Here is a 27787-nt window from a genome sequence, read left to right on the forward strand (position 1 = left end):
ATCTGACTGCACCCCAGGATTCCTCGCCCTACATCAGCATCTGGACAATCCAAAATCTAATGTGACCCTAGAAGAACAAATTTTTCCCATAGTTTGATTTGAGATTTTTAAAGAAAATAAGAATGTCTTCAGGAGTAGTTATAGGATTAGTTTAGTGTTAATTAGAAGTCTGGGCAGGCTTAGAATCTTGACACAAAAAAAATTAAAAGACTCTAAAACCTGTGAAAAATTTTGAAAATTCTTTGTTTTGCCCATTAGTAGGGAAATAAGGACACAAACAGTTTTTCCATGTGCAGCCACTTCATTAAAAATAACTCCACAAAGAGCTCCAAAGAGCCTCTCCAAAGTTTAATCTGTAACCTAAAAGGTTTCTTCAGTTTGTCTTTAGGGTTTATGTGTATATGTTTAGGCAGGATTTATGTCGGTTTCCTGATATATCTCTTCACAATTATTAAGAGAAGGCATCTTAACAATCTAAAGAATTGTTAAGGACTCACCATTTTTCCTGAACCTCATATCAGCAATATGCATCCTAATGTTTTCAGTGGTTCCAGTTTACAGTCAAGAACCAGAGACACACTAGGGGCAAGGGTGTCCAATCTTTTCCACAAAGGGCTGGTGTGGATGCAAATTTTTATTCCAACCAAGCAAGTCCACAAAAAACTCTACCTGTTTAAATCTAATGATTTTCATTTTTAATGAACATCAGGTGTGGTCCTTGGAAGGTTGGAATGAAAACCTGCACCCACACCGGCCATTTGTGGAAAAGACCAATCAAGGATTTCCAATTCCAGTCATTAAAACCCACTGCCCTATAGAGCAGCGGTCCCCAACCTTTTTTGCGCCACGGACCGAATTAATGTCAGATAATATTTTCTCGGGCTGGCCTTCAAGGTGTGGCAGATAACTACAACAAAATAAAATGATACGACCAGCCTAAAAACTGGTATTTTCTAATATAATAATAAAAGTGAATCCACTGTGTTGTTTTTTTGTTAATTTTGCTAGCTTGGGGGTTTCAATTTAGTGATAATGTATTATGTGTTAGCGGCCGGAGCCCCTTTAAGAATGTAATGGAAGTAAGGTAAGAATGTGACCGAGGCATCATGACATGCATCAAGAGTGAGTCATAGACAGATGTGGCGGAGAGAATCCGGTAATTTTCCAAAATAAAACATCGCTCCGAATCAGATAATAAATAAAACGGAAATAATGTGTTATGTATTCTTTCTGTGCGGCCTGGTACAAAATGACCTACGAACCGATGCCGGTCCGCGGCCCAGGGGTTGGGGACCACTGCTATAGAGTCTCCAGAGTTTCCTCTCAGTACTGTACAGCTGATGTATTTGTACAGGGCTGTATCAGGTGTGTAAGGGCAGGATAGTGAGCCTTCAGGGCTAGTGTTCAGAAATCCTGATAAACAGTTTTATGGTCAAAATTTACACATGCCATATTTAAAACTGATAATAAAGTCATGACAAATATATTTGGGTTTGAGAGTAGAAAGTGAGGGAACTATACATATACTGTATATATAAACTACACAAACCATATCTAAAAAAATCTGAAAGGTGAGATAATATTTTTTCATATTATATTCAGTAAATGAGCTGAGGAATTGTTGTGCTAGTATTCAGTAAATACTCAGTAGTTACACGGTAGTTGCACACAGTTTATGTCTAAATATAAATGAATGAAATACTCCTATACACAATGTAGCCAAAAGTTTTTGGACACCTGACCATCACACCTATAGTTGGTTCTTCCCCAAAATTTTGGCACAATATTTAGAGGCATTCAATTTGTCAAAATGTCTTTGTATGTTGTAGCATTAAAATCTTCACTGAAACAAACAGGCTTAAATGTGTTTCAGCAGAACAATATTCCCTGGGTACAAAGTGAATGCCGAATGCTGAATCCGAAAGCCGAAATTTTTTGCTAATAATGGATTGAAAGAACTTTACCTTAACCCAATTCAAATCCTTTAGGATAAATTGGAATGACAACTGTGCCCTAGGCTCTTAATACCTGATCTCACTAATGCTCATATAGCTGAATGTGCAAATTTAAGTCGGCTCAATTTTATTTTGAAAAACTCCTGGAGGCGACAATAGAAAGAAACCCGAGAGGAACCAGACTTAAAAAAGGACCTTATTGTCTTTTGTGTGAAATTGGATTGTCCCATTATAAATTCTTTCAATGCAATAACTATACTTTATGATCAAGTACTGATGTGGTAACTTAATACAGAACATGATTAGAGCTTGGAGTTACGTCCATCATGTCAAAATAGAGCTGTTCAGTATTTGAAGATGAAAGGGTAAAATGTTCTTAGGAATCGGAGTCTTTGAGTCTTGCACTATCAAAGGAAAAGCATCCATGCCTAACTTTAGGGTATGCAAAAATAAATAAATAAATAAATAAAAAACCCTCCACGGTCAGTGATGAGATGTCCACATACTTTTGGTCTTCATATTTAATTACAGAGGGGGGCAGTACAAAGTATTTACACTACAGGCAGCTACATGAAATCTCTAATGACACTAGTGATGAGTTTCATAAAGCCCTTTTCATGGAAAAGAGCTTTATGCCCAAGTGCTGATACCTAGGAATATCGTTATCGATACAAAGCCTGTACAAAAGCATAAGTCCAGCGTCGGCAGCAGCAGCAAAAAAAAAAGAACACAAAAAAGACAAGCAGAAAAAGTGAGGGATTACAAAAATGACAGCATCAATGAAATTAGAGAGGTGAATGAAGTATCATGTCAGCAAGCAAAGAAAAAAAATGCAGTTCATCCCGAGGCACAAAATATTAAGGCCTTTCAAATTTTCCATTTTCTTCTTCACCCACCAGGTGTCTCTGTTGTTCCAAGCCAAAACTATTAGTCACGACTCATTTCAGAAAAAAAAGACAGAACCTGCACATCATGTTCCCTGAAATCTATTATCCAGCACAAATACAGACACAGGAAATGCTGAAGGCCTGACCTTTTATTAGTAACGGTGCATAATTTTTCAGCTGTATTATGTGTATGAAGAGGCACACAGAGACAGGTTGTGAATCATACCTGTTAGAGTTATGGGAGGATTTCATGTTTTTGGCTGAGATGATGTTAAGAGAGAGCACCGCATCTGCTGCAGCGTCGTCCTCTTCCGGCTTGTTCCTGATGCGACCTAAAAGCACCACAACAGCCACAGTTTAGAAAAAAAATAAAAATACAGCCACAGATTTTTGTTCATTTCTATATTTTGGAAACTAAAGAACTCACCAACTACCAGCTCCCGGACATCCTTCCAGTGCAGCTCACTACCCTTCTCATGGATAAGTGTAACTGTGATCCTACGCTGAATACCCTGTGAAACGAATCATCAGTAACATAACCAGCATCACACATTTATGTATTTGAGTGGGAAATTGTTTTAAAACATAAAAAGCAATAAATGATGAGTCTGAATAATGAGTCTGAATACTTATGTACATGTGATATTTATAATGAATAATTACAGATCATTCTTAAATTTTGTTTTTCACTTGGTCATTATGAGGTACTGAGTATAGAATAATGAGGAAAAAATGAATAATTGTCAGCCTGCAACATAACATTTCTGAATGCATCGTAACTAAACTATGTCCTATGAGCAGTTTTTTTTTCATTTATTACATAATACACTAAATTAACAGAATGTTTTTTCTTCTTGGTTTTTTTTTTCCTTTTATTGCTAATTTAAAATAGGGGCCTTTTTTTCTTTCCCAATTTAAAAAGAATGGGAGATGCCAAAAAATGACTCGGTATATAAGATACCGAAAATGTGCCAAAAATGTATTTTATCAGTATTTTGGGCAGCATTGATACATTTTTAAAAGTCAAAATCTATTGTGAATTACAGCTTGCAGACTAAAATGGTTATGGTTTTATTTTTTATTAGATTTTTTTTTTGTTAAATTTGTTTCCAGAATTTAAACATGACTAAAATGAGTAACCTTTAATTTATTATTTTAAAATATGATGGTTTACTGAAATAATGTATTTTTTTTGTTAATTGAATCAAATTGTGTTGAAAAAAGTTCTAATATTTTAAAATCTGGATAGATATAAAACTTAATGAAAGTTTTAAGTATCAGTTATTCAATAATTTGTCAGTAAAAGTAAAAGAAAAACTAAACTAATAAAAAAGCATGCAGCTACAAGAGTGAGGAATGTAAGTCTGGACACATCCTGGATCCTGGAAGTAAAAAGAATTTATAAACAGGAAGACAGAGTCTGATACCTGGTGCAGTAAATAAGTGCCATGACAGGGTAAACCTGCAGTGTGATCCACGACAGCCGGGATATACCTAGCCAAGAAGAAAAAGCAATTAACTCTCATATGTGCAAACAAAGTATTAGAGAAAATGTTGCAGTTTTGCATGCAGATATACTCACTCTCCAGTTGGCTCCAGTTCGCTGATCTCAAACCAGGCCAGCAGATCATACTTGCTGACACACTGGCCCAGGTTTGACTTGCTGATGGTGTTCAGCTTGGTGGCTGGAACTGTAGACAGAATGATTGCATTTACCAAAGAAGTAACATAAAGAGATGATATAATATTAATGGTAAATGAGGTCTGAAGGCATCAATAGTTTATTTTTTTTGTCAAGATTCAATTATTTATTTGATCATCATCATATGTTAGTCCAGGTGGCATAAGTAATTAGTCGACCGGATAAATTAAACCAACACATTTATGTCGATTGTTCAAGTCAATGGTTTTCACTTTGCTTGCACAGTTTTTCCAATTATTATATTTTCAATTATGTGTCATCTCTTACCGCATGGTGACTGCAGTAAAAAAGATAAAGCCAGCTGAAACATAATTAAGCTCTATTGAAAGAAGATAAATGATGAACACTCCCAAAGTACGACTTCGGCAGGCCTACACACATTCCGATTTAGAACCCCCCCCCCCCCCTTCATTGTTACTTTACTCATTCTGACTGTTATCTAGTGCAAACAAGGCGTAGTTCTTTTTTTTTTTTTTTTTTTTTCACTTTTGGCCTATGCAAATCCTTTTCTCCACATTATATACACATTGATGAACCAAAACTTTATGACCTAGTTAACAGCACTTGTCAAGGTAAGGGATATACCTGTGCAGCAAGCAAATGGTTGATTTTCATGCTAACACAAACACACACTGTTCGTGAGTAGTTTGAGGAACACAATGAAGGGGTTAAATTGTTGCCAAGGCCTCCAAATTCTATCCTTTGGTTGTGCTGGAATGAGTTAGATCCATGAACCCCACCTCAGCACCTACAGGACTTGAAGAGCTACTGCTTCATTTAGATTCTAGGCATTTGGTAGATACCCCTTATCCAGAGCAACTTACATTTTATCTCATTCATACAACTGAGCAGGTATAGGGTTAAGAGCCTTGCTTAGGGGTCCAGAAGTGGCATCTTGGTGTGGCTGGGATTTAAACTCTACCACCGCCCCGCTACCATGTTACTGCTAAAGTCTGATGCCAGATAGCGAAGCAGACCTTAAGAGGTCATGTACTGTCTAATAGATATGAAGCTGTTTTGGCAAGACAGGAAGGACCAACAGTTGTTTAGTCAGGTGGTCATAATGTTTTAGCTCAGTTGTAAATACACTGTAAATAGGTGGTCCATATAAGATGTATTGTAGAATATATATAAAAAAAATTGTATTACCGAAGAATGTGATTAACAGTCATTAGCTAGTTCTAAAACAAATCTCCAACAAGTTTGGAAGAATCAAGAAAGCAAACAATTCCATTTGTTTTCATTTCAAAGATTCAAGAGAAACTAAAACAACTGTGTGTGTGTGTGTGTGTGTGTGTGTGTGTGTGTGTGTGTGTGTGTGTGTGTGTGTGTGTGTGTATAACATACAGCAGAAAAATAGATTGTGTAATGATGGAATGAGTATTCAACCAAAAGATGAGCTCTGATCTGATCTGCCACTCAACAAGATCAATACAGTGCAATAAAGTGTTCTAATCAGACTCTGCTAAAGGAGATAGAGCACTTATAATTTCCTGTGCAGTCCCTACATTACACCGATAGTGAAAGGAGTAATGGGTGTATATAGCTAAGATATAGAGCGCAGGTCTCATAGGAAAATACTAGTTGGGTCAGGGTAGGGTACACTGAAGGAAAAAGAGGGAAAGCCTACTTTAGTTGCTAGCAAGAACAAAAGCACTTTGAATCAATCTGCACTGCAGAGGAAGCTATAAGAACTAGGACTTATGGCTAGGGAGGAGTCTATTTGCTAGAGCTGAAACAGGAGCTCATACTCAGATATTCAGGATTATATGCACTGGATTTGTCACTTCATAAATACTGTTTCCAATCCGCTAGACATCCAAGTGAAACAGAGGATGGAAAAGAGGAGCTAAAGGATCAAGCCTAAGTAACTAAACTCTCTTCTATGTAACACTATTGGCCACTTGCAAAGCTCCTCAATGCACAGAACTCTATAAACTACGCTAACCATATACCAACCGTGGTGTTTGGGCATGATGAGGACGGGGCCATTAGTCACAGGAAGGAATGGGAAATGGGAAAGTTGATCTGCCCCATTTTCCAGACTGGTCATGGCTGTAGAAGCCAGAGCATTAGCGTGCTTTGACAGAGTGTCCAGCACCTGGCCGTGCACATAGCCGCTCATCAAATACCTGATCAGTTTGATCTTACGGGCATGATCTGCCTCAGAGTCAACATCAGAGACAGGACATGCTTTGAATGCAATAGAAAAATGGAGAAACAGAAACAAAATATAATGAGGAAGCAAGCAAGAAAGGAAGTGTGTGAGAGAGAGAGAAAAAAAGCACACAGTAACAGTGAAACAAGGATTTCTTTTTTTTATATAAAGAAAAATGCCCTGTAGATTGTTTTATTGCATATTTTCTGCCAAAACTAATGTCTCAAGATTTCTTCTTTCTTTTTATTATAAGTAATGTATTTTCACAATCTAATTAGGACTGATTTATACAGGATAAGTCAAAGCTATGTACAGTACTGATATCAGACTGCCTTTAAGTACATGCAATTGGCATGACTGGCAGGTCATGTTATCATAACATGTACAGTACAGACCCAAAAGTTTGGACACACCTTCTCATTCAAGGAGTTTTCTTTATTTTCATGACTATGAAAATTGTAGAGTCACACTGAAGGCATCAAGGGCTATTTGACCAAGAAGGAGAGTGATGGGGTGCTGCGCCAGATGACCTGGCCTCCACAGTCACCGGACCTGAACCCAATCGAGATGGTTTAGGGGTGAGCTGGACAGCAGAGTGAAGGCAAAAGGGCCAACAAGTGCCAAGCTTCTCTCGGGAAACTCTTTCAAGACTGTTGGAAGACCATTTCAGGTGACTACCTCTTGAAGCTCATCAAGAGAATGCCAAGAGTGTGCAAAGCAGTAATCAAAGCAAAAGGTGGCTACTTTGAAGAACCTAGAATATGACATTTTTCAGTTTTTTCACACTTTTTTGTTATGTATATAATTCCATATATAATTCCACATGTTAATTCATAGTTTTGATGCCTTCAGTGTGAATCTACAATTTACATAGTCATGAAAATAAGGAAAACTCTTTGAATGAGAAGGTGTGTCCAAACTTTTGGTCTGTACTGTATGTAGGTGGCACTTGTGCTTGAAACATGAGAACATACCTAAAACCCCTGGAAGTCCTTTCAAACTGTCAGTATTTCATGGTCCTGCATTCACACTTGGTCGGTTCTTTTATTTGGAAGGCAATAATACATCTTTATTCCAAAAGGATTTAATAGAATTTACACCAAGATGTTTATTTATTTGGGATATACAAATATTATCCTAGAATGAATTTTACCAGTTATTGTAAATGCTGCTATTCTTTACATAAACCAATTCCACAAATGGAATAAAGCATTACTTCGTTTGTCATATCCATACCCATCTGTTTCTAAATTATTCTTGTGCATATATAATCTAATGTATTTATTTTTTTACACTTTATATATATATATATATATATTCTATTTTTATTTACATGTTGAACAGTCACAAAAAGCATTTCACTACATGTTGTACTCTGTATGAATGTGTATGTGGAAAAAATTTTAATATTTATATTTTTAATAATACAATTTTCAATATTTCGATTTAAATAAGGAGTTATATAGTTAAACACTTTGCATGCTGTAGACAACCTTTAGTGCCCTACAATTACTAAATTTTGCCTTCATATTGCAGCATAAATGACTGCAGCAAGGGCCAAAAACATGTGACCACACCTCAACCACACAAGCCTTCGTGTGAGAATAAACACTCTCATACAAGCCAATGCAATAGATCACACAAAGCAGTAAAACAACTTCTCAATCATCCATGTCCCTCCAGCAAGTGGCATATTGGTGCACAGTTGTGCACAGAGATAGTGACTTGTGGCTATAGATCGATTCACTGCACAGAATGCTAGCATGTCAAGGCCGCAGCCTCTTATTTTATTTCGGGTCACAAAAGAGATGTTTCTCTTAAATGCCAGCAGTCTGCAACAACAAAGTCACCTATCAGGCTAAAGAAACCGACTGCTCTTTGTGGGCAGTTTAGTCGAGCTTAGGGTTTAAAGGTGGATTTAAACTCACAGTGAAATACGACTTGGTGGTGCCTTAGTTAATTAAGGATTTGTAAATAATTATACGACAATGGTTGCGCCTTAAAATTGCCCTCAAGACAATTATCAAGCTGCTTAAAGTTAATTATGCAAATTCCATTAAGGCTACATACTTATCCGCTAGATGGTTTTTATTTCATTTACTAATATGAAAGTCGTACCTGGTTTAGACAGAGGCATGGGTGGAGGGTAATACTTCCTGGAAGGCTGTGGAAGGCTAAAGACAGAGAATAATACATAATCAGATCACTGCCTAGAAAGCGTAAAACAATCTTAATTACTAAACCTAGTAAAAGCAGTAATTGTGTGTGTGTGTGTGTGTGTGTGTGTGTGTGTGTGTGTGTGTGTGTTGGGGGGGGGGGGGGGTGTGAATCATTAACGACTAGAGTTGTAATTACGATTATCCTTTCCATAATTAGCGTTCTGATTGCAGTAATTATATTCTGTGCAGCGTGATTGTTGAATAATGATGTCGTACCTGATTGCATCCTGGCCATGACGGTGCAGCGGGTGCTGCTGGTAATGTCCGAACACTTCAAACACGATGGGCTTGCTCTTGATGTACTCAATAAAGGACTCAGTGACCTCAACAGATACCTGCACAAACAAGTCACGCAGGGTTACAGACATCAGTGCCATGAGTGCGATGTGCTGGTGACAGTAATTTAATGCACACTCTGGCATTTAAATGGGTCTAATAATAATTTTAAAAAACCCTGTTTCTGAAAAGAAAAAAGAGGGTTTATTTTCAGGTTTTCCTATTTGATATTTATCGATACTTGCGAGTGACATATTGTATATCGCAGGTTTACATACAGATAATAAAATTTAAATAATAGTTTGGGGCAGAATTTTGTAAAATTTTTCCTAGTGAAGATTTTGAAGATTGAATGACTTTCTTGAGGAAAGAATTTGTGAGATTTTATTGCATACATGCAAATAGTTTCTTAGTTTCTGCTTCATGAACACAAGAATAGTCCAGTAAGGAATGTGCGAGTAACTGTAGCTTCCTATTGTTTTTATGCAGTTTTGAAAAGAACAAAACTTTTTTTATGTGCCTCATGGGATTAAACTTTATTGGATATACAATTAAATATGGATTAAAATCTGTAGATACCATAGGATTTGGGTGTATTTTTTTTTTTTTTAACATCCCATTCCACATTTTGTTCCATTGATTGTTAATGTTAATAACTGCCACTCTTCTGGGAAGGTGTTCCACTAGAGTTTGAATGCGGTTGTAAAGATTTGTATGGGGATTCAACCACAACGATGTTAATAAAGTCAGGTGCTGATGAAGGTGAGGTGAGGAGGCCTGGGGTGCAATCAGCATTCTAAGCTCTATAGAAGGCTAGTAAAGAGCTAACATTTAAATCTAAATTTTTAATTAAAATGTATGCGTTATAAAAAGATCGCTCAGAGTATGGAGATATTTAGCATTCTAAGTCATCTTTTACAAAGGATTCTTTACCACTTTTTTTTTATTATTAATTTAACATTTACTCACATTCTGTACGTGATAAAAGCCCAGCGGGGAACCTTTGCCCGAGTTCTTCAGTGGTTCAGTGCTGAAAGCCTCATCATGGCGATGGAGGAAGCTGTTAATTACAAGATTATAAGATTACTGAGTAAAGCAAGATGTGTGTGTGCATGTGTGTGTGTCATATATAACAACAGAACACTGTGTCTGAAAGGGGGTTCCCATGGAGACGAGCGACTGACTCACTTGAACTGGCAGAAGATGTCTGCGTACTCTGGTGGGACGCCAGTGGCCTGCAGAACAGTGACGCGGAAAGTGAAGACACTGCCCACCTCCAGCTGACCAGTCACACCATCTGATTGGATCAGCTTCCCATCGACGTTCCCCAGCTTCAGATCTAAGACATAAAATACACGTCAGTGTATTAAAGCACAAGTAGATTGTGGGGGTTGTTTTGCTAAGACCACTAAAAGCTATAAAAGCTGTACTTGGTGGTGAGGCACAATAAGAACATCTGCCGCCTTTTTTAAAATGCCTTTATAAACATGAGCTGCAAGAAGATTCAGGTCACCAGCTGTTTCTACACCACTTTCTTACCCATGTCATTTATTCTGTTCATCTCTTCAGAGGGGGTGATGACCTCTAAACTTTGTCCTTGGCCTTCAACAATACGCAACTCCTCCATAGAAAGGCCAGAGCGGGTCATTGCCACGGAAGAGAAATCAGTCTGAATGAACAAAAAACAAAAAGCTTATAAAAAATAAAGTAATTCCTGAAATGTCTCATACAGTAACGCCAAAGCTTTGTGAGTCCCATTTAACTCAAAGAATAAAAAAAATAAAATAAAAATGAATTCAAACATTTAATTCCACAAAGCCAGGACCCAGAAAAAGACTCAAATATTACACAGGATTAAAACCCACCAAGCTGAAATATCCTGCATATGTTTCTAGGCAAAAACAGCTAGAGGACTGTACAGGGAGTAAAGTTACAATGTAGTGGAATATCAAGTTTTACCTTTTTGAAATACTCATCATCAAATGAGATTTTGGCAGTCCCAGACTGACGGACGCCAGAGCCATAATCAGGAGCCTCTTCATCAGCTGAAAGCAAACAAGCTCAAGACGTAAGAAAAAAGCAGCGAAACCGATATATCGATCGAAACACAAAGGCAATTCAAAAGCGATCTATTTTTCGTGTGAACAGCATCAGCAAAGAACACATTTCTTAAGCCTTATAACAAGATATCAATATCAGGTAAAATGTCCAATTGTCAAATTCTACTCTAAAACACATTAATGATCTGCTCAAAGAATCTGGTAAAAATCTATTTTGATGCTGATTTTTTTTTTTTTTTTTTATTCCAGTTATTCCATAATGGTACTGGTAATGCCATTAATATAAATATGGATAAGATTTAGCAGTTAAATGAGTGGAGTTAAATACAATTTCAGTATTTTTCCCTATGCACTAGGTCCTCATTTTCCACCCATGTACTAAAAGCTCTGTCCCCAAAACATAATCTGGTTCAGGTCAAGTTGGCATGCTAACTGGAACTACCAAGGACCATCAAGTTCAAATGCACTTGGACATTTAACTTGCAAAATTCACATCATAAAGAATTTAAGAGCATGTAATGGGAATATGGAGGCGTGTCTATAAAAAAAAAAAAAAAAACAAGTAAATCCAAACATCCAAATCTTTTGTACCAGAGAGCAGGTTTACAAACCTAATTTACACTCTCTTGGAAATACATTTGTTCTGGAAAAGATAAAAAAAAATAAAATAAAAAATTCTACAAATAAAGTCAATATTATATATATATATATATTATATATATACATACATACACACACAGAGTGAGGATAATAAGTATTTGAACACCCTGCTATTTTGCAAGTTCTCCCACTTAGAAATCATGGAGGGGTCTGAAATTGTCATCGTAGGTGCATGTCCACTGTGAAAGCCATAATCTAAAAAAAAAAAAATCCAGAAATCACAATGTATGATTTTTTAACTATTTATTTGTATGATACAGCTGCAAATAAGTATTTGAACACCTAAGAAAGTCAATGTTAATATTTGGTACAGTAGCCTTTGTTTGCAATTAAAGAGGTCAAACGTTTCCTGTAGTTTTTCACCAGGTTTGCACACACTGCAGGAGGGATTTTGGCCCACTCCTCCACACAGATCTTCTCTAGATCAGTCAGGTTTCTGGCCTGTCGCTGAGAAACACGGAGTTTGAGCTCCCTCCAAAGATTCTCTATTGGGTTTAGGTCTGGAGACTGGCTAGGCCACGCCAGAACCTTGATATGCTTCTTACAGAGCCACTCCTTGGTTATCCTGGCTGTGTGCTTCGGGTCATTGTCATGTTGGAAGACCCAGCCTCGACCCATCTTCAATGCTCTAACTGAGGGAAGGAGGTTGTTCCCCAAAATCTTGCAATACATGGCCCCTGTCATCTTTTTCTTAATACAGTGCAGTCGCCCTGTCCCATGTGCAGAAAAACACCCCCAAAACATGATGCTACCACCCCCATGCTTCACAGTAGGGATTGTGTTCTTGGAATGGTACTCATCATTCTTTTCCTCCAAACACGTTTAGTGGAATTATGACCCAAAAGTTCTATTTTGGTCTCATCTGACCACATGACTTTCTCCCATGACTCCTCTGGATCATCCAAATGGTCATTGGCAAACTTAAGACGTGCCTGGACATGTGCTGGTTTAAGCAGGGGAACCTTCCGTGCCATGCATGATTTCAAACCATGACGTCTTAGTGTATTACCAACAGTAAACTTGGAAACGGTGGTCCCAGCTGATTTCTCACCATCCTTAGGATCATTGAGACCCCACAAGGTGAGATCTTGCATGGAGCCCCAGTCCGAGGGAGATTGACAGTCATGTTTAGCTTCTTCCATTTTCTAATGATTGCTCCAACAGTGGACCTTTTTTCACCAAGCTGCTTGGCAATTTCCCCGTAGCCCTTTCCAGCCTTGTGGAGGTGTACAATTTTGTCTCTAGTGTCTTTGGACAGCTCTTTGGTCTTGGTCATGTTAGTAGTTGGATTCTTACTGATTGTATGGGGTGGACAGGTGTCTTTATGCAGCTAACGATCTCAAACAGGTGCATCTAATTTAGGATAATAAATGTAGTGGAGGTGGACATTTTAAAGGCAGACTAACAGGTCTTTGAGGGTCAGAATTCTAGCTGATAGACAGGTGTTCAAATACTTATTTGCAGCTGTATCATACAAATAAATAGTTTAAAAATCATATATTGTGATTTCTGGATTTTTTTTTTTTTAGATTATGTCTCTCACAGTGGACATGCACCTACGATGACAATTTCAGACCCCTCCATGATTTCTAAGTGGGAGAACTTACAAAATAGCAGGGTGTTCAAATACTTATTTTCCTCACTGTGTATAATATATATATTATATATATATATATATATATATATATATATATATATATATATATATATATATATATATATATATATATATATATATATATATATAATATTGACTTTTGCATTTTTATCTGTTGGAATAGCATGAGGAGATGAGAGATCTGGATATACTAAAATACCTAAAGGTTCACTTCTTTCTTTAGGTTAAAATAATATAACTTTCATAAGATAATAAATCTCAGGTGCCAGTGAAGTTCAAATTATTTAAAAAGACTAATATGGAGGGCGCATTTTTCCTTTTCAGTAAATTTAAAAATCATGAACAACAGTCTAATCAGTTTTTACCTGCTATGGCCTGGACCCCCACACGCAGAAACCCTCGCACGTCTCCCTTCTCTGTAACTACAGCCACACGGTGCACCAGGGGCACGGAGTACAGCAGGTTACTCAGGTACACAAATGCTCTAAGGAAGGAAATGCAACCATAATTAGTGTTCTCACACTCTCACACACGCACAACTGAAAGATACTTATGTATTGTAACGGTATATACACTCAGCTCATTTCTCAGAGTAAAGCGATTAGTATTACCGGAGGTGACTCACACCCAGCTGGACCTATACGCACTTGATTAACTCCAACAGAGCACTAGACATCATGGAGCTAAAATTACTGGGAACATTACATCAGAACACTCGAGTGCACAATAATTTTGCAATGACTTATGATGTAAATATCAGAATCTCTGTCTCTTGCTTGACCTTTTATTCCTGATATTATTTCTTCTGCTTTCTTTCTTTTCTTAGCGCCATATCAACTTCTGATGTTTAAGATTACATTTCTCTACAAACAAATACTTCATATGGGTTAATTTGCTTAAAAACCTTTTCAAGAGTGTCAACAGAGTAGAACAATTTCCTCCCAGGGCTATAAGTATTACAGTCCATCAAAACATGTTTAAGGGACATCGAGACATTTGTGATATTAAAATGACTAGGAAAAGAAGATGAGTTCATGTTTTCCCAACAATACAACGTTTCAGTCTGCTGTACAATACATTGTACCAAAGAATGAGAAACCACCTAAGCATGAGGACAAATAATGTTGTTTTGTGCACTGGCAATCTGCAGCGTTTGTGCCTCAAGGCTAAAATGGCAGAGACGCTACAGCTGCAAAGTGGCACTGACATTGTAAATGGACCTGCGTCACTCTGCTGCCCATGTGTCGACCCAACACCCCTCCTGCCTCTGTCTGTCTCTCCATTTCCCTCCCTCTACCTCATACAGCAGACTGAAGCAGACAATAATACAAACAATAATACAAAAATGACAAGGGAATGGATCTAAGCAAAAAATAAAAATAGGTTTAATACAGAAAAAAAAAGCAAAATATCACACCAAACTGAAAAGACAGAAAACAAGCAACTGAATGAGTGTTTAGTGGCAGGTGTTAATGCTTTCAGTGTTCTGATGGTATGAGGAGACACAGGCTTTGGGCACGGAGGAAGGGAGAGCAGACAGCAGCCTCTACATTCTATTCCAGGTCTACTTGTGTCCATTTCTCTCAAAAACAAGTGACAAGAATCTACATGACCTGACTGAAGTAAACTGCACACTGCAAAACATTCATACTCATGGAACAAGGTAAATCAGCTTTAGGTGCAGCATGTGATTTTTATGTTTTAACCTTCTATTAGTATATTAGTTTAAAAATACTTTAACATTGATACTTCAGTGATTTACAATTTTCACTAAAACATCTGTTTTTACATTTTTTTGTCCTGTAAATTAAAGAAAATATAAATCGTGTTTTTTTTTATTATTATTATTAAATTTCACACTAGAGGACTAATGATTCCAAACAGTTCCTTTAAAGCAATAATTGTTATTTTTAATAATAATACAATAATTATTATCTGGAAAGGTAATGATAATATAAATAATTACTATAAATAACTATACTTTTACTAATTACTATGAATAAATAATGATTATAAAGGTTTAAAAAAATGTATACAAATATTTAGATTTTACTATATAATTACTAATTAATGGCTCCTATAATGTCCTTTATAAGACTAAATGTTTCTTCATCATTCAATCCTCATACACTGCCAGTAATTTCTGAAACCTTGGCAAATATTATCTGCCTAAATCTGTCATAACTAGAGCTAGTAACAAACTAGCCCATTGTTCTCACAGACTGTATAAAGGTAATATAAATCATTCTCCACTGAGTGGCTTTTTATATTTGCAGTATAATAAATTACATAGTCATATAATATGGTCACTCATCATAACAGTGAACTCATACTATACTCTAGGATCATAGTTGTCTTTCAAAGGCACTCTATAGCTACGTTCAACTAAGAAGAAACACCATTTAAAGCAAATTTTGCATTAAGTTAAATTAATAACTTTTCTAATAAATGACATTCCTTAAACTGTGTATTAGATCTACAGATGCAGAGCTGCATGCTCTCTCCCTCTCTCCATCTCTCCGCTCTCACCAACCTTCCCACAAGAGTAAACCAGGGCGAACGGTCATAGAAAGGGTCGTGGCCATCGCTGAAGATGTCTGATCCTTCCTCGGTGCCTGCATCCGAGCTGGTGTCATCCACGAAGGCTTCGTCGTCCATGAAATCATCCATTTCACTCTGCCTCTCGTCGGCCAGCTCGGTGATGTCCGAGTCGCCCGTGGAAAAGGTGGGCGAGGGCGTGCGGTCAGCCAGGTGCTCATTCACGCAGCCATGGAAGATTGGTGAGCTAAATACAGTGCAAGTTTTTTTTTTTTTTTTGCAAAGGAGTGTTTTTCTTATGTTATGCAGCATATTTTTTTTTATTACTCAGAAGCAGTGGAGTGACATTACTTTTAAACCACAAACTCAAACACAGACCACCTCACTAAGCTAATAACAAAATCAATGGCCACTAAAATTTTTATCAAAATGAATACAAAAACAAATGAAAGAACATCTTGTTAAAAAAACGAAACAAAAAAAAACAACAAATGGTAAATGATTGATGATAAGTTTTAAACACAAAAGTGATGAAAAAAATAAATTATTCAAAACAGATGACAAAGTAAAAAACAATACACTCATATGTGTAATAAAAATGAGTAAAGAGTAAATAAATAAATAAATAAATAAATAAATAAATAAATAAATAAATAAAATACATTCGTGATGAGTAAAAAAAAACAAAAAAAAAAACACACAAACCAGGATGAATGAATGGAGAGAAAAAAAATTAATAAAAATAAATAAATAAAAGATTTCCTAATAAAGGGCCCAGACCTCATGTGTATTTAAATGAGTGATAGTACTTGTGTATGTAGTGCCTCAGGGGTGTGAACTACACATACTAATCATGAATAATTCATAAAGGAGTAAAATTCCTACAGAGATCTGAATATTTCATATATGCACACAACAAATATCTCACTCTGTATACACATTAAAATAAAAAAAATATAGGAATTAAAATTCTTCCTAATTTTTACTGTGTGAGTTATTTTTTAAATATGGCATTTAATTTATTTTTTATTTGTTCAAATTGTATTGATATTGTGCAAGGCTTATAGCCACGCTATAACATTTAAGAATTAATAATATACCTTCCCACTAGCTTGAACCAATGGAATCTGTCGTAAAAAGGGTCATTGCCGGTTAAGGGCCCTTCCCCATCTTCCTGACTGGAGGAGGCCATCTCTCCGGCACGGTCGTACATCTCTCTCATCTGGTCCAGCCTTTGCCTGAAAGACCAGAGAAATATAACCCAAGCATGAGTCGCCGCCGAGAGCACCATTCAAACAGATCACTTAAAAGACTCGCTTTAAAAGTCTAGTAAAATGGCAAATCAAGTCTCCACGAGGGAAAAGACCTCCATCAGCAGTCTGCTTTATAAAATATAAAGCCAGCTGGATATTCGCCTAAAGCTTACTTGAGCTTCTCTAAAGACCAGTAGTGAGTGGCTCCATTTTTTAGGTCCTGGACCTCCACAGCCACCACGGTACGAGGGAAAGGCCTAGAGTCACGCTCTTTCTCTGGCTCAGGAGGCAAGAGCTCAGGGGGAAGTGGGGAGTACAGTGTATCTGTCAGAAGCACAAACTGAAACTGGACCTATAAAAAAAAAAAAGAGTTGGAACAGAAAGAGTTAGAAAAGAAAAAGCAGAAAAAACAAAGTAACACATACTGCACAGTGTGACCCAATCATTTCAGCCTTTAGTCACTGCAGCAGATGCCTTTTAAGGCTGTACATCAAGCAAAGAAAAAAGAAAGCACATAAATTGAAGGAGGGGTGAAACAGAATAGAGAAGAGAGCCATGAGAAAATGGAGCCTGCAGAAACCTGTCACACTGGGTAATCAGAGAGTAAATCATTAAAGACCCGACATTGGAGGGGTCAAACACAAACCCTACACACAGCTTACAGAATACAACTAAACACTAGGATTTATCGCCTCGCCCATATGCCTCCCCACACTTTCCAGTAAATCAAAGATAAAGCAGCTTACACCCAGTGCATGGCTCAGCTGTTTTGTAAGGCCACTTAAAAGGAATAAATCAGTAAACACTGATGAGATTCAGTCTTACAGAGTCTAAATGTTTATCTCCGTATGAGTATAACTATACTGTTTACGTATTACTTTACAGGAATGCTTCAGAATTGTTATTGTATATACACTACAGCTCTCACATATACTTACACTATATGAACAAAAGTATGTGGACACCCCACCAAAAGATTCACATGTGCTTTTTAGGGACATTTAGTCCCTATTTGCTGCTTTAATAACTTCCATAAAAATGTTTGAGGAAGAACCACACATGGGTGATAAAGTCAGGTATCCCAATACAGATATACAATACGAGCTTGTTGCAGAGAAACAAAAAACTTTTTAGACAATCAGAACTATTCCTTTTTTTTTTTAAATGTATTTCTCCAATACTGTAACGTTGGATTAAACCACATAAGAAGAACTTGGGTAAGACACTGACAATAAAATGTTTGTCTCATTCGAGACCTTTTATTGCTGGTGTCACCATAGAGCTCCCTTATAAGTGATTCAGAATAAAAGCTCCATAAGAGAAGCAAAACCTTCTGACAGTGAATAATACAGACTCCTGTTAAAGACTCGACTGATTTGTACCTTCTTTTTGAGCTCCACACTGATGGCATTCGCTTCCTTTAGGTATACTGCGTTGCCCCACAGCTGGTCTCTTAGTGAGGTGAATTGGTGGTACCTCCACTTCCTAAAGGCCCACTGAGCGAGTTCAAACTGATGCGGTGTCCACGGCTCTAAAGAGAAAAAAACACAGACAGGAAATATTTCACCTACACGCTGAACCTGCTTTACCCCTACTGTATAGTGTAACTGAATGCTTTACTTTAATCAGTAAGTGTAACGTCACTTCTATAAGGCGTACCTTCCTCCTCTTCTTCCTCCTCTTCCTCCTCATCGGGGGTTTCTGCTATCTGCTCCACCTGTTTTTGTAGTTCTTGTAGTTTGCTCTCGTAAACCTGTAGTAGAAAGTGTTATGGGGAAGGCAAACAAAGAACATGAACACCCTGCTGCAGGTCTTTAACAGTGTTCCAACGAGGACATTAACTCTGGGAAAACGCAAATGCTTTGAATTGCTATGGTGAAATTTCTATGAATCTTTTGGGTTCCAGCACTAATTCTGCACATTAAAGTATAAAAGAAAAAAGAAAAAAATCAATAACAAATTTCCACTATAAAATCTCCCTCAACTAACCAAGACTGAATGCAACTAATCAAAATGAACCCAAATAATTATTATCACAAATCCTTTAATCAGTCACATTCCATGCTCACATAAAATAAAAATAGTTTAAGATATAAGCAAATACAGCCTCTTTTTCATCCGAACACATGCACACACACCATCTAGAACTTCTAGGGCAAGAGAGCAAAAAGGGGAGCCGGGAAATAATTATTCACAAAAGCCCACATTGAACTTATCGGTTGTGGTCCACAATATATTTATTTCTTGTTTACAAAGCCAAAATTTAGAGTTTTAAACAGACTGAGACTATCAATGACCGAAGCTTGAGCCACTTCCCATGAGCGTCTCAGAATTCTGTTCATGTCTGACAGGAGTTGTGCATTTTGAAATGCTTTCTTGTTTGCTATAGTTGTAAAGAGTGATTTTTTTTTTTTTTTTTAGACTTTCAGCTTAAACTAGTCTGGTCATTTTCCTCTGATCACACATAAGGAATAAGTTTCAGCCATTTCCACAGATGTTTTTTTGTTTTCATTCCATTCTGTGTAAACTCTAAAGAGTACTGTGTCTCATAGGAGATCCGCAAAAATACAAACCAGACCATCTGGGACCAACAACCATGGCACAATTGAAGTCTAAGAGATCACCCACTCTCCATTCTGATGATTGGCATGGACATCAACTGAGGCTTTTTTTAGTAGCTTTGGCTGAGTAGTATCAAATGCATAAATGTGCAGGTGTACAGTATAAAGTGCACAAAGGCTGCAAAGTAAATGGATCATTCACAGCAAATGCTACCCATCCAGCTAAAGCGTTAACCTGACAAGGTTGGCTGAGAGGATTTTTAAACATTTATAAAAATATTCATAATATTGATTACTGTATACTATCTATAAACAGAACATTTACCTCACAGAAGGTTATGAATGCTTTCTTTGACTTTAAGGCTGAAATGAGGCAGCTTGACAAGTTATCAGTGAAGACAAATCTAATGCTTCAAAGCTGTAAAACTGACCATCAATCAGTGGCTCTGACTTATTCAGTTTAAGTGCAGCACTAACATAGAAACAACTGGATGCTCTTTTAATTTCAAAATGTACTTACCTCAAATTAGGTACCATTTAAGGTCTATGAGTGGACTTATAAAGTTCTTGTTATAAAGTGAAGAGAAAATGAATGTCAAAACAAAAAAACAAAAAAAGAGAGAAACACATGTTACAGTCATGCACATGATTCTAACCACAATCTGTTCATTATTAGTAAATAGTGGATTAGAAAGGAAGGCCTGTGGGTATGAGCTGGGCCTCAGATTGCCTGCTGCTTGTGATTCATCACATAGAAAGATATCGCCAATGAGCTCATCGCAGTGGCTACACTGCCCTGAGAACAGAGCAAAGCTTGAATGACTCTCCCTCTCTCTCCCTCTCTCTCTCTCCCCAATACGCATGCACACAATCCTCCTTTCTTCTGCTCTTAACTAAAGAAACACTTCATACAAGAAACCCACAGGGACATTCTATTTCAATTTCTCCATCTCCAAACTGTACATGGACACTTGTAGGGAACAGTGCATGCGTGTATGTAGGTAAATGTATCAGTTTCTTCTTATGCAGTCTTTAAAAGCATGAGGATGAACTATATATGATACATGGTGTGAAATAAATAAGATACCAAGAGCCAGTCTATGCCAGCAGGATAGTCTGAATTCAGAGTTAGGGTCTTTAGAAATTATATTAATTTCAATTTTGATTTTAAATATACTTATATTCTAGCAACCTACTGGCACAAAACAACATGCCTACTGGGCTGAAAATAATCAACATATGCTACTAACAGCATTACGTACGGTAATTAATTGAAAACCAATGAACCAACCAGTGAAAAATAAAATCCATAGATGATGTACAGAGATAGTATAAAAGAAAAACTTAAAAAATGGCTTCAAGACTGTCCATAGAACCTGTAGTCAGAACTCCAATTTATTTTTATTTGTTTTTTTTATTTGACATTTAATAAAGACTACAATGTGACACGGCTGTCCAAAATAATCCAGCAAAAACATGTAAACACCAAAGGTTGCACAAAATGCTGATTCAAAGAGAGAGAAAGGAAAAAAAGCTACATGTCATGTTACATGGCCGTAAAGAGGCACTTTTATATAACCACTGCATATAAAGAAACACAAGGCCGACAAACTGACAAGGTCATTTTTAAAAAAAGCAACACACATAGTCCATTTCATTTCATCTTATTAAATTGTCCTCAGTGCTCTTTTGCAATAGCTGGAGTTACTGGCAGCACCGTTTCAATCCTTTTGTAACATTCTTTACCGGAGCGATAGTCATTGGAAAAAAAAACAATGATAATGTCAAATTTCAAGCGAATCCCGTTGCATATTTTGTGCTACACTGGAAGGCAGTTGTATCTCCACTTACAGGTCAACACTAAACTTTTATATTGCTTAATTTGACAGAAATACGGCCTATTATTCCTGACACATAGAAACATTCAAGCTGTGTAGTGAAATTAGGTGATCTGCTCTCAAGCAGTATGTGCAGTATGTGTGACTCAAGCAAACACACAATTAGATAATGATATTATCGCAGGATAAACACAGTGGCTTGGCAGTTAAAGTAAAAGTTGTCATGTACTTAAATGAAATTATTCTCATTTAAGCTTGAAACAAAAGTTAAGAGAGATTTATGTACGAGGTGCACTATATGACAGACTTGGTTAAAAGAGCAAGATCTTTGACGTACAGTTTATTAAAAAGTATACTAGGTCCATTCTGATTTGTCTTTCAACGTTCCCACAATGTTATGCATAGACTGCAATACTATTGCTCTTTATCTCCTTTGGAAGTTTAAAACAAGCTCTAGGAAACCATAGCAACAGTCCTGTCAGACACCCTTGTCTGTGCTTTCATGGTTCGAAGCACGGTTTTGGCTCACCAGAAAGTAAATGTAATTGTTATCTTGCAGTGGCTGGAGCTGCTCTCGTGAAGCACAGAACAGTGTCTTACACAAGAACACTATTTTCATCCTTGTGGGAACATAATGCCTCCACAACAACCCCACTACCCCCTTTGTGCCCCAGGCTACCCACTTTATAGCGTAGTGCGCAGTCGAGAGGAACAATAGAAGCAAAGAACTCTGTAAAGTAAACTGCTTAAACTTGCTATAGACCTGCATTAACTGTTAATATATGCAACAAGAAAACAAATAACGGAACGCAAAATAGGCACCAATGCAAGTACATTTTGTGTGATTAAAAAAATCTATCTGCCAATCAATACATAAAGATTATTCTTTTTATCCCCATTACAGTTAAAAGGCAAACGCAGTCTTAAAGACATCTTGCTGAGGCACTTCTTTTAAAAAAAAAAATGTCACAATACTCCTTAAGAACTCAACAACCCTTTCTTGAAAACATCACAACTTTTTGAACCTACAGTACGTTTAAATCCATTCTTTTATCAAAAATGCAAGATGACCCATAATATACTTTAAGCTGCAAATTTCCTCTAAAATGCCAAAAAAAAAAAAAAAAGGACTTTAGCTGCATTTCTGGAGCTCTAGTTCCTACACATTCAAACAGTTATTCCAGCATTCTTTTAACATATCAGTTGCATATGTTCAACACAAATATGGAGGATTAAGAGCAAATGTAGTGCTACTTAAACAGGAAATTCAAGTAATGACCCTCATAGGTCTGTTATGATAGCAGAATAGTGGTTATTTCAAATTTGAAATATGTTGTGAAAAGCAGCAGAACAACTTGAAGTTTAAAATCCTATTCAACTAAGTTTCAAGACAATGCTGGGGATTATTAAAAAAAATATTATATAATGTAGTTGAGGTTCTTTGGGGGGGGGGGAATAAAAAAACATCCAATAATCAATGTTGGAGTAATTCATGCAAGTTTCAATGGCCAATAAAATGCTTCAGAAATGACTAAATACTCTAAACGGCTCAGACGATGTACTGATGCAGTTACACCAGTTAACACTACTGTAGAATATGTCTAGGGTTTCAGGGGACAATACATTAGCCTTAAAATCACCAAGATATGTTTTTGTTAAAGAAACAGAGGTCATTTAGAACAACCACTGAATAAAATACTGCTCAGCTGCAAAAAAAAAAAAAAAAGTAAAAATAATAATGATAAAACCAATTTGATTTAATGAGGACAAGCTGTCCAATGCTGTGTGTTATCTTTTGTAGGTCTGTGGTGTGACAAACATAGTGCTATTTTTTTCAGTACATAAAAAGTACGCCTTGCTCCAATTCACACTGTGGTTTCTCGCCCTGCCTTCAAATTAGGGGCTGAATTTTGTCTGCGCATGCGGGGTGGTGTCTGAAAGGTATTGTGGTGCTGCTGGTGATTGTGAGTGTATTGCTGGTGGTAGTTGTAGCTGCCATCCATGTTGTAGTGCCAGGGCTGGTGAAACTGCTGATGGTGTGGATAAAGGTAAGCATGAGGTTGGCTTTGGTTGTAGCGTGGCTGGTGAAACGCCTGTTGTGGCACCGGTTGGGGTTTTCGTTCGCTGAAGTGCAGAGACTCCATTGAGCCAGAGTTACGCTGGCTACTGTTAAAGGAGTTGCTGCGGCCTCTTTCATGGGACTGCTGGTTCCTGTGGCCTTGGTTATGTCTTTGGCTTAGACCTTGCTCTAGGTCTTTGCTTCTGCGCTGAGCTAAAAGACTAGGAAGAGGTGGGTATGCAGAGGTGGGGGCTGTTGGCATCTTGGGTTCCTCTACCTCTTCGGGTGCATCCTCTTCCTCCACTGCTTCTTTGGGAACCTTTAGCTCAATCACCTGCTCATCTGTGATGATAATGTGCGTGCCTGGGCTCCAAGAGTTGCGATGCTTGGGGTTGCTTTTGAAAGGAAATCGCAGCTTGCGATCTTCAGGTGGTATGAAGCGATGTGGGCCACTCTGCCTGCGAAGCTGCTTGGAGATCTCTTGCTGCTGGAGGTTCTTCAGCCTCGTCTGATCCTGCCGCATCCAGCGCATGCGACCACGCTGGAACGACGGATCGTCACCCATTTGTTTGTCTACTTGATCATCACCTTGCCCGTTTTCAATTTTCTCATCAGCTGGAGGCTTGCTTTCACTGGAACTGCGAGGCCTCATGGCTCCATTGGATCCAGTTTTCTCTTGGCCTTCAGCTGAGAATAACGGCAGCACCTTCTCCATCTTTAACATCTTGTTCCTGAGGGTTCGGATCTCTTCATCTTTCGTGTTATTCTGTTTCTTCACCTCTTGCAGGATATCTTCCAGCTTATCTATGTGCACCTTCAGTTCATCCATATCGTTTACACCCCTTCCGTTTGTGATGACGTCTTCAATTCGCTCATCCCCGACTCCCACTGTGTCCCAGACGTCTCGAGCCACTGCTCGCCATGAGTCTCGCTCATTGGGGTCTTTCTTGTTGTATGTTGCGCACAATTCCTTCATCTTCACAATGGCCAGAGCCTCGATCTCCTGACGGGTGTGGCGAAAATCATTCAGCGCAACCTCGTAGCAGATTTCCTTGACTGCTTGGATTTTCAAATCGGAGATGGTCACCCATTTGGAATCCTTGCTGAGGCGACGGTGCTGGGGGATCTGGTACATTTTGATAGGCTCCCTTCGTTTGCCACTGCTGGGTAAACCACACTTTTTGACTATGGTTTGGAGTTTGCTGGGAGGCAGCTTCTCCCGCAGAGAGGTGATGAGTCTCCAGCTCTCCTCACATGATCTTTTATCAGAGTCATCGCCACTATCAGAGTCTCCGTCCTTTAAAGAACAAAACAAGAAACAAAACCAAAAAAAAAAAAAAAAGTGCGGAACAAAATGGAGAAATTCAAATGAGGAATTCAAATGAAAAAGAATGGATACGTGTGGTGATATGCAAAATGGGAACTTTTGTATTTGTGAAATTTGATGAAAGGGGTTTAAATTTGAGTTGGTTACATCATGCATCTTTGATTATGACTTGAATCAAAAGTGCATGATGCAGATATAATTGAATCCTGAATACTTTGTTGTCCCAATAACAAAAGATTGGTTCATACAAGATATACAGAGGATTGTCAGACCATGGAATTTAGTTCCAGTGCTGAATCTTTAAATTTTATACAGCCTTCACAAGATAAAACGTTCCCAAGTTGCACATCAGTATTAAATGTAATCATGATATGATCAAAATGGCAACAAAAAAAGGGGACAGATGTTGCTCTGGTTGACTGGTTTATTGTTTTTTTTTTAACAGCCTGTTCATCTCCTCTTCATTCTGTGCACTTGGAAACTGCACTAGAAAAATGCTTCTGAGGCATGCAAAAAAAAAAAAAAAAAAAAAAAAAAAAAAAAAAAAACACACAAAGCCAGTGGATTTTCTGGAGCATTTCCCTCATTCGAAGTCCTTGATGGAGATTGTGGATGTTGATGCAGCTCTAGCAGTGGGTTAGAAGACTTGCGTGTTTATTACGGGTGAGTAAAAAGAGAAAAAAAGAGAGGAAGGACAGGCTGGAAGGAAGTTAAAAGCATCGATTTCATCCACTACAGTTAAGAAGTTAGTCGAGAGAAAATGCAGTTTCTCATTTTTTTTTTTTTCCTGTGTATGCAGAGCGCAGGACAAATCGTAGCCAGATAGCAAAGATGCTAACAGGAGACAGATGGCGACTGCGTAATTGAGATTGGGATAAAAGTGCATTCATCATGTGTCATGTCTTGAGTGCCATGTAGCGTTGATGTAAGTGTTTTTGATGAGATCACCAGAGCATTGGAGAGCTTGTCATCATTAATTAGGAACCCCAGCACAGATATTTGTGTTCAAGCACATGCCCTTTTGTGTGTTCGATCAGACACTTATATAACTCAATGAGAAACCACATTGTCACTATCCTTCATCAACTACAGCAGAAATCTTGGGTTATTGTCACAATGCGTTGGCGTCAATCAGCAACTGCATTGAAGAGCCAGCAAACTCAGAAAAAACAAAAGAAAAATCTATTTGAGCAAAATTTCAGAGCCAACAGAAGGTTGACCAGCTTTACGACACTGCTTAACAACACTGACTACTAACGCCAGGCTCTGTGCACACCTTGGAAATAAAACTGTACTGTTAAGAAGTCATGCTACTGAAAACAGACCATGCAAAGGCAGCAACAGAATTAAAAGCACAAGATATACATAAGTTAAACAGAATTGGAAATAAACCAAAAGCCAGCGTTTTTGTAATTTGTTTACAAAACCACTGAAGTGAATACAAGGAGGGGGTGGAGGGGAGGGGCAAATAAAATGGGGTTTTTGCTATTCAATTAATTCCAATGCAAATCCTTTTTTTTTTTTTTTTGTCTGCTGATGCTGTTTTGCAGGATTTAGTTTTTCACATCTACGAAAAAAGATTTCTAATGAGAAAGTCTATTATCTTGCTATATTAACTAAGTTAGGATGTACAGTGGGTAAATGTCATTTCCACCTCTTTATCTAAGTCAGAATGGATTTCATTTCCATGCAAAGAGTTTCAGCCATGCACTGGGGAGAAAAGGTTTTTTTCTCACTCACACACACTCACACACACACTCACACACACACTCACACACACACTCACACACACACTCACACACACACTCACACACACACTCACACACACACTCACACACACTCACACACACACACTCACACACACTCACACACACACACTCACACACACACACTCACACACACTCACACACACTCACACACACACACACTCACACACACACACTCACACACACACACACTCACACACACACACTCACACACACACACTCACACACAAAAGTCTCGAGGTGTCAGAGCTAAGAGTGCAGAATTAGTGCTGGTTGGACTTCATCATCAGGGGACGAGGGAGACCGAAAAGGTGTTCTGTTTTTTTTTTTCTTTTTCTTTTTTTAACAACATAAAAAAAAAAAATCTAGCAATAAATCAATCAGAACTCTACATAACCAATACAGAACGGCACATCTCTCCCCTCAAACAAAGCACACTGCAAAAAACCTTCTCGAAATAAAACTCGAGCAATGTTTCAATTGGGGAATAAAAACCCAAAATCGGTTCCAAGATTAAAATCTAAAATTTATACTACAATATATTGGTTGCACCAACAAAGATTAAACTAATCAGCTGATTGTTGATCTGAGGTTTATTTTATGTTGAATTGCATCAGTTATATTGTTTAATTTAGCAAAAGAATAAAACTAAAATGACATTATCCACATCAAAAACAAGCAAAAGACTCTAATTTCGGGACATTTTGATTTCCTAAAACATTAAATCCACTGATGGTACAAGATTGAAACAAATCTGGACCTAAAACTAAACACCAAAGTTGATTCAAAGTTTGATCATCTATATTATAAATTGTAAAGTTTTTTTTTTTTATATAGCAAACTGGGAAAAATAAACCTGATGCACCCAAAATTTTATCGTAATCTTTCTTGGTGCAACTCGGTCCGAAAG

General features: G+C 37.6%; 1 protein-coding gene across 5 annotated transcripts in view; it reads right to left on the reverse strand.

Annotated features, from left to right (window-relative positions):
• The window catches only part of kif1b (kinesin family member 1B), a 79714-nt gene that overhangs the window by 7678 nt on the left and 44249 nt on the right, over positions 1–27787 (reverse strand). For 3 of the 5 annotated variants that reach the window (XM_083569701.1, XM_083569703.1, XM_083569702.1), the window contains 16 exons: positions 18986–19079; positions 18709–18857; positions 17500–17678; positions 17174–17311; positions 16069–16320; positions 13901–14019; positions 11157–11242; positions 10737–10866; positions 10386–10536; positions 10167–10257; positions 9138–9256; positions 8821–8876; positions 4425–4533; positions 4270–4336; positions 3270–3354; positions 3069–3174 (listed from right to left, as the gene is read on the reverse strand). In XM_083569701.1, the coding sequence (XP_083425827.1) occupies positions 3069–3174; positions 3270–3354; positions 4270–4336; positions 4425–4533; positions 8821–8876; positions 9138–9256; positions 10167–10257; positions 10386–10536; positions 10737–10866; positions 11157–11242; positions 13901–14019; positions 16069–16320; positions 17174–17311; positions 17500–17678; positions 18709–18857; positions 18986–19079 (1931 nt within the window). Of the gene's footprint in view, positions 1–3068; positions 3175–3269; positions 3355–4269; positions 4337–4424; positions 4534–8820; positions 8877–9137; positions 9257–10166; positions 10258–10385; positions 10537–10736; positions 10867–11156; positions 11243–13900; positions 14020–16068; positions 16321–17173; positions 17312–17499; positions 17679–18708; positions 18858–18985; positions 19080–21259; positions 25082–27787 lie in introns of those variants that run through there. The other 2 variants (XM_083569704.1, XM_083569705.1) reach the window with 2 other exon arrangements.

This window comes from Silurus aristotelis, assembly GCF_946808225.1.
Source record: "Silurus aristotelis genome assembly, chromosome: 19".
NCBI lineage: Eukaryota > Metazoa > Chordata > Actinopteri > Siluriformes > Siluridae > Silurus > Silurus aristotelis.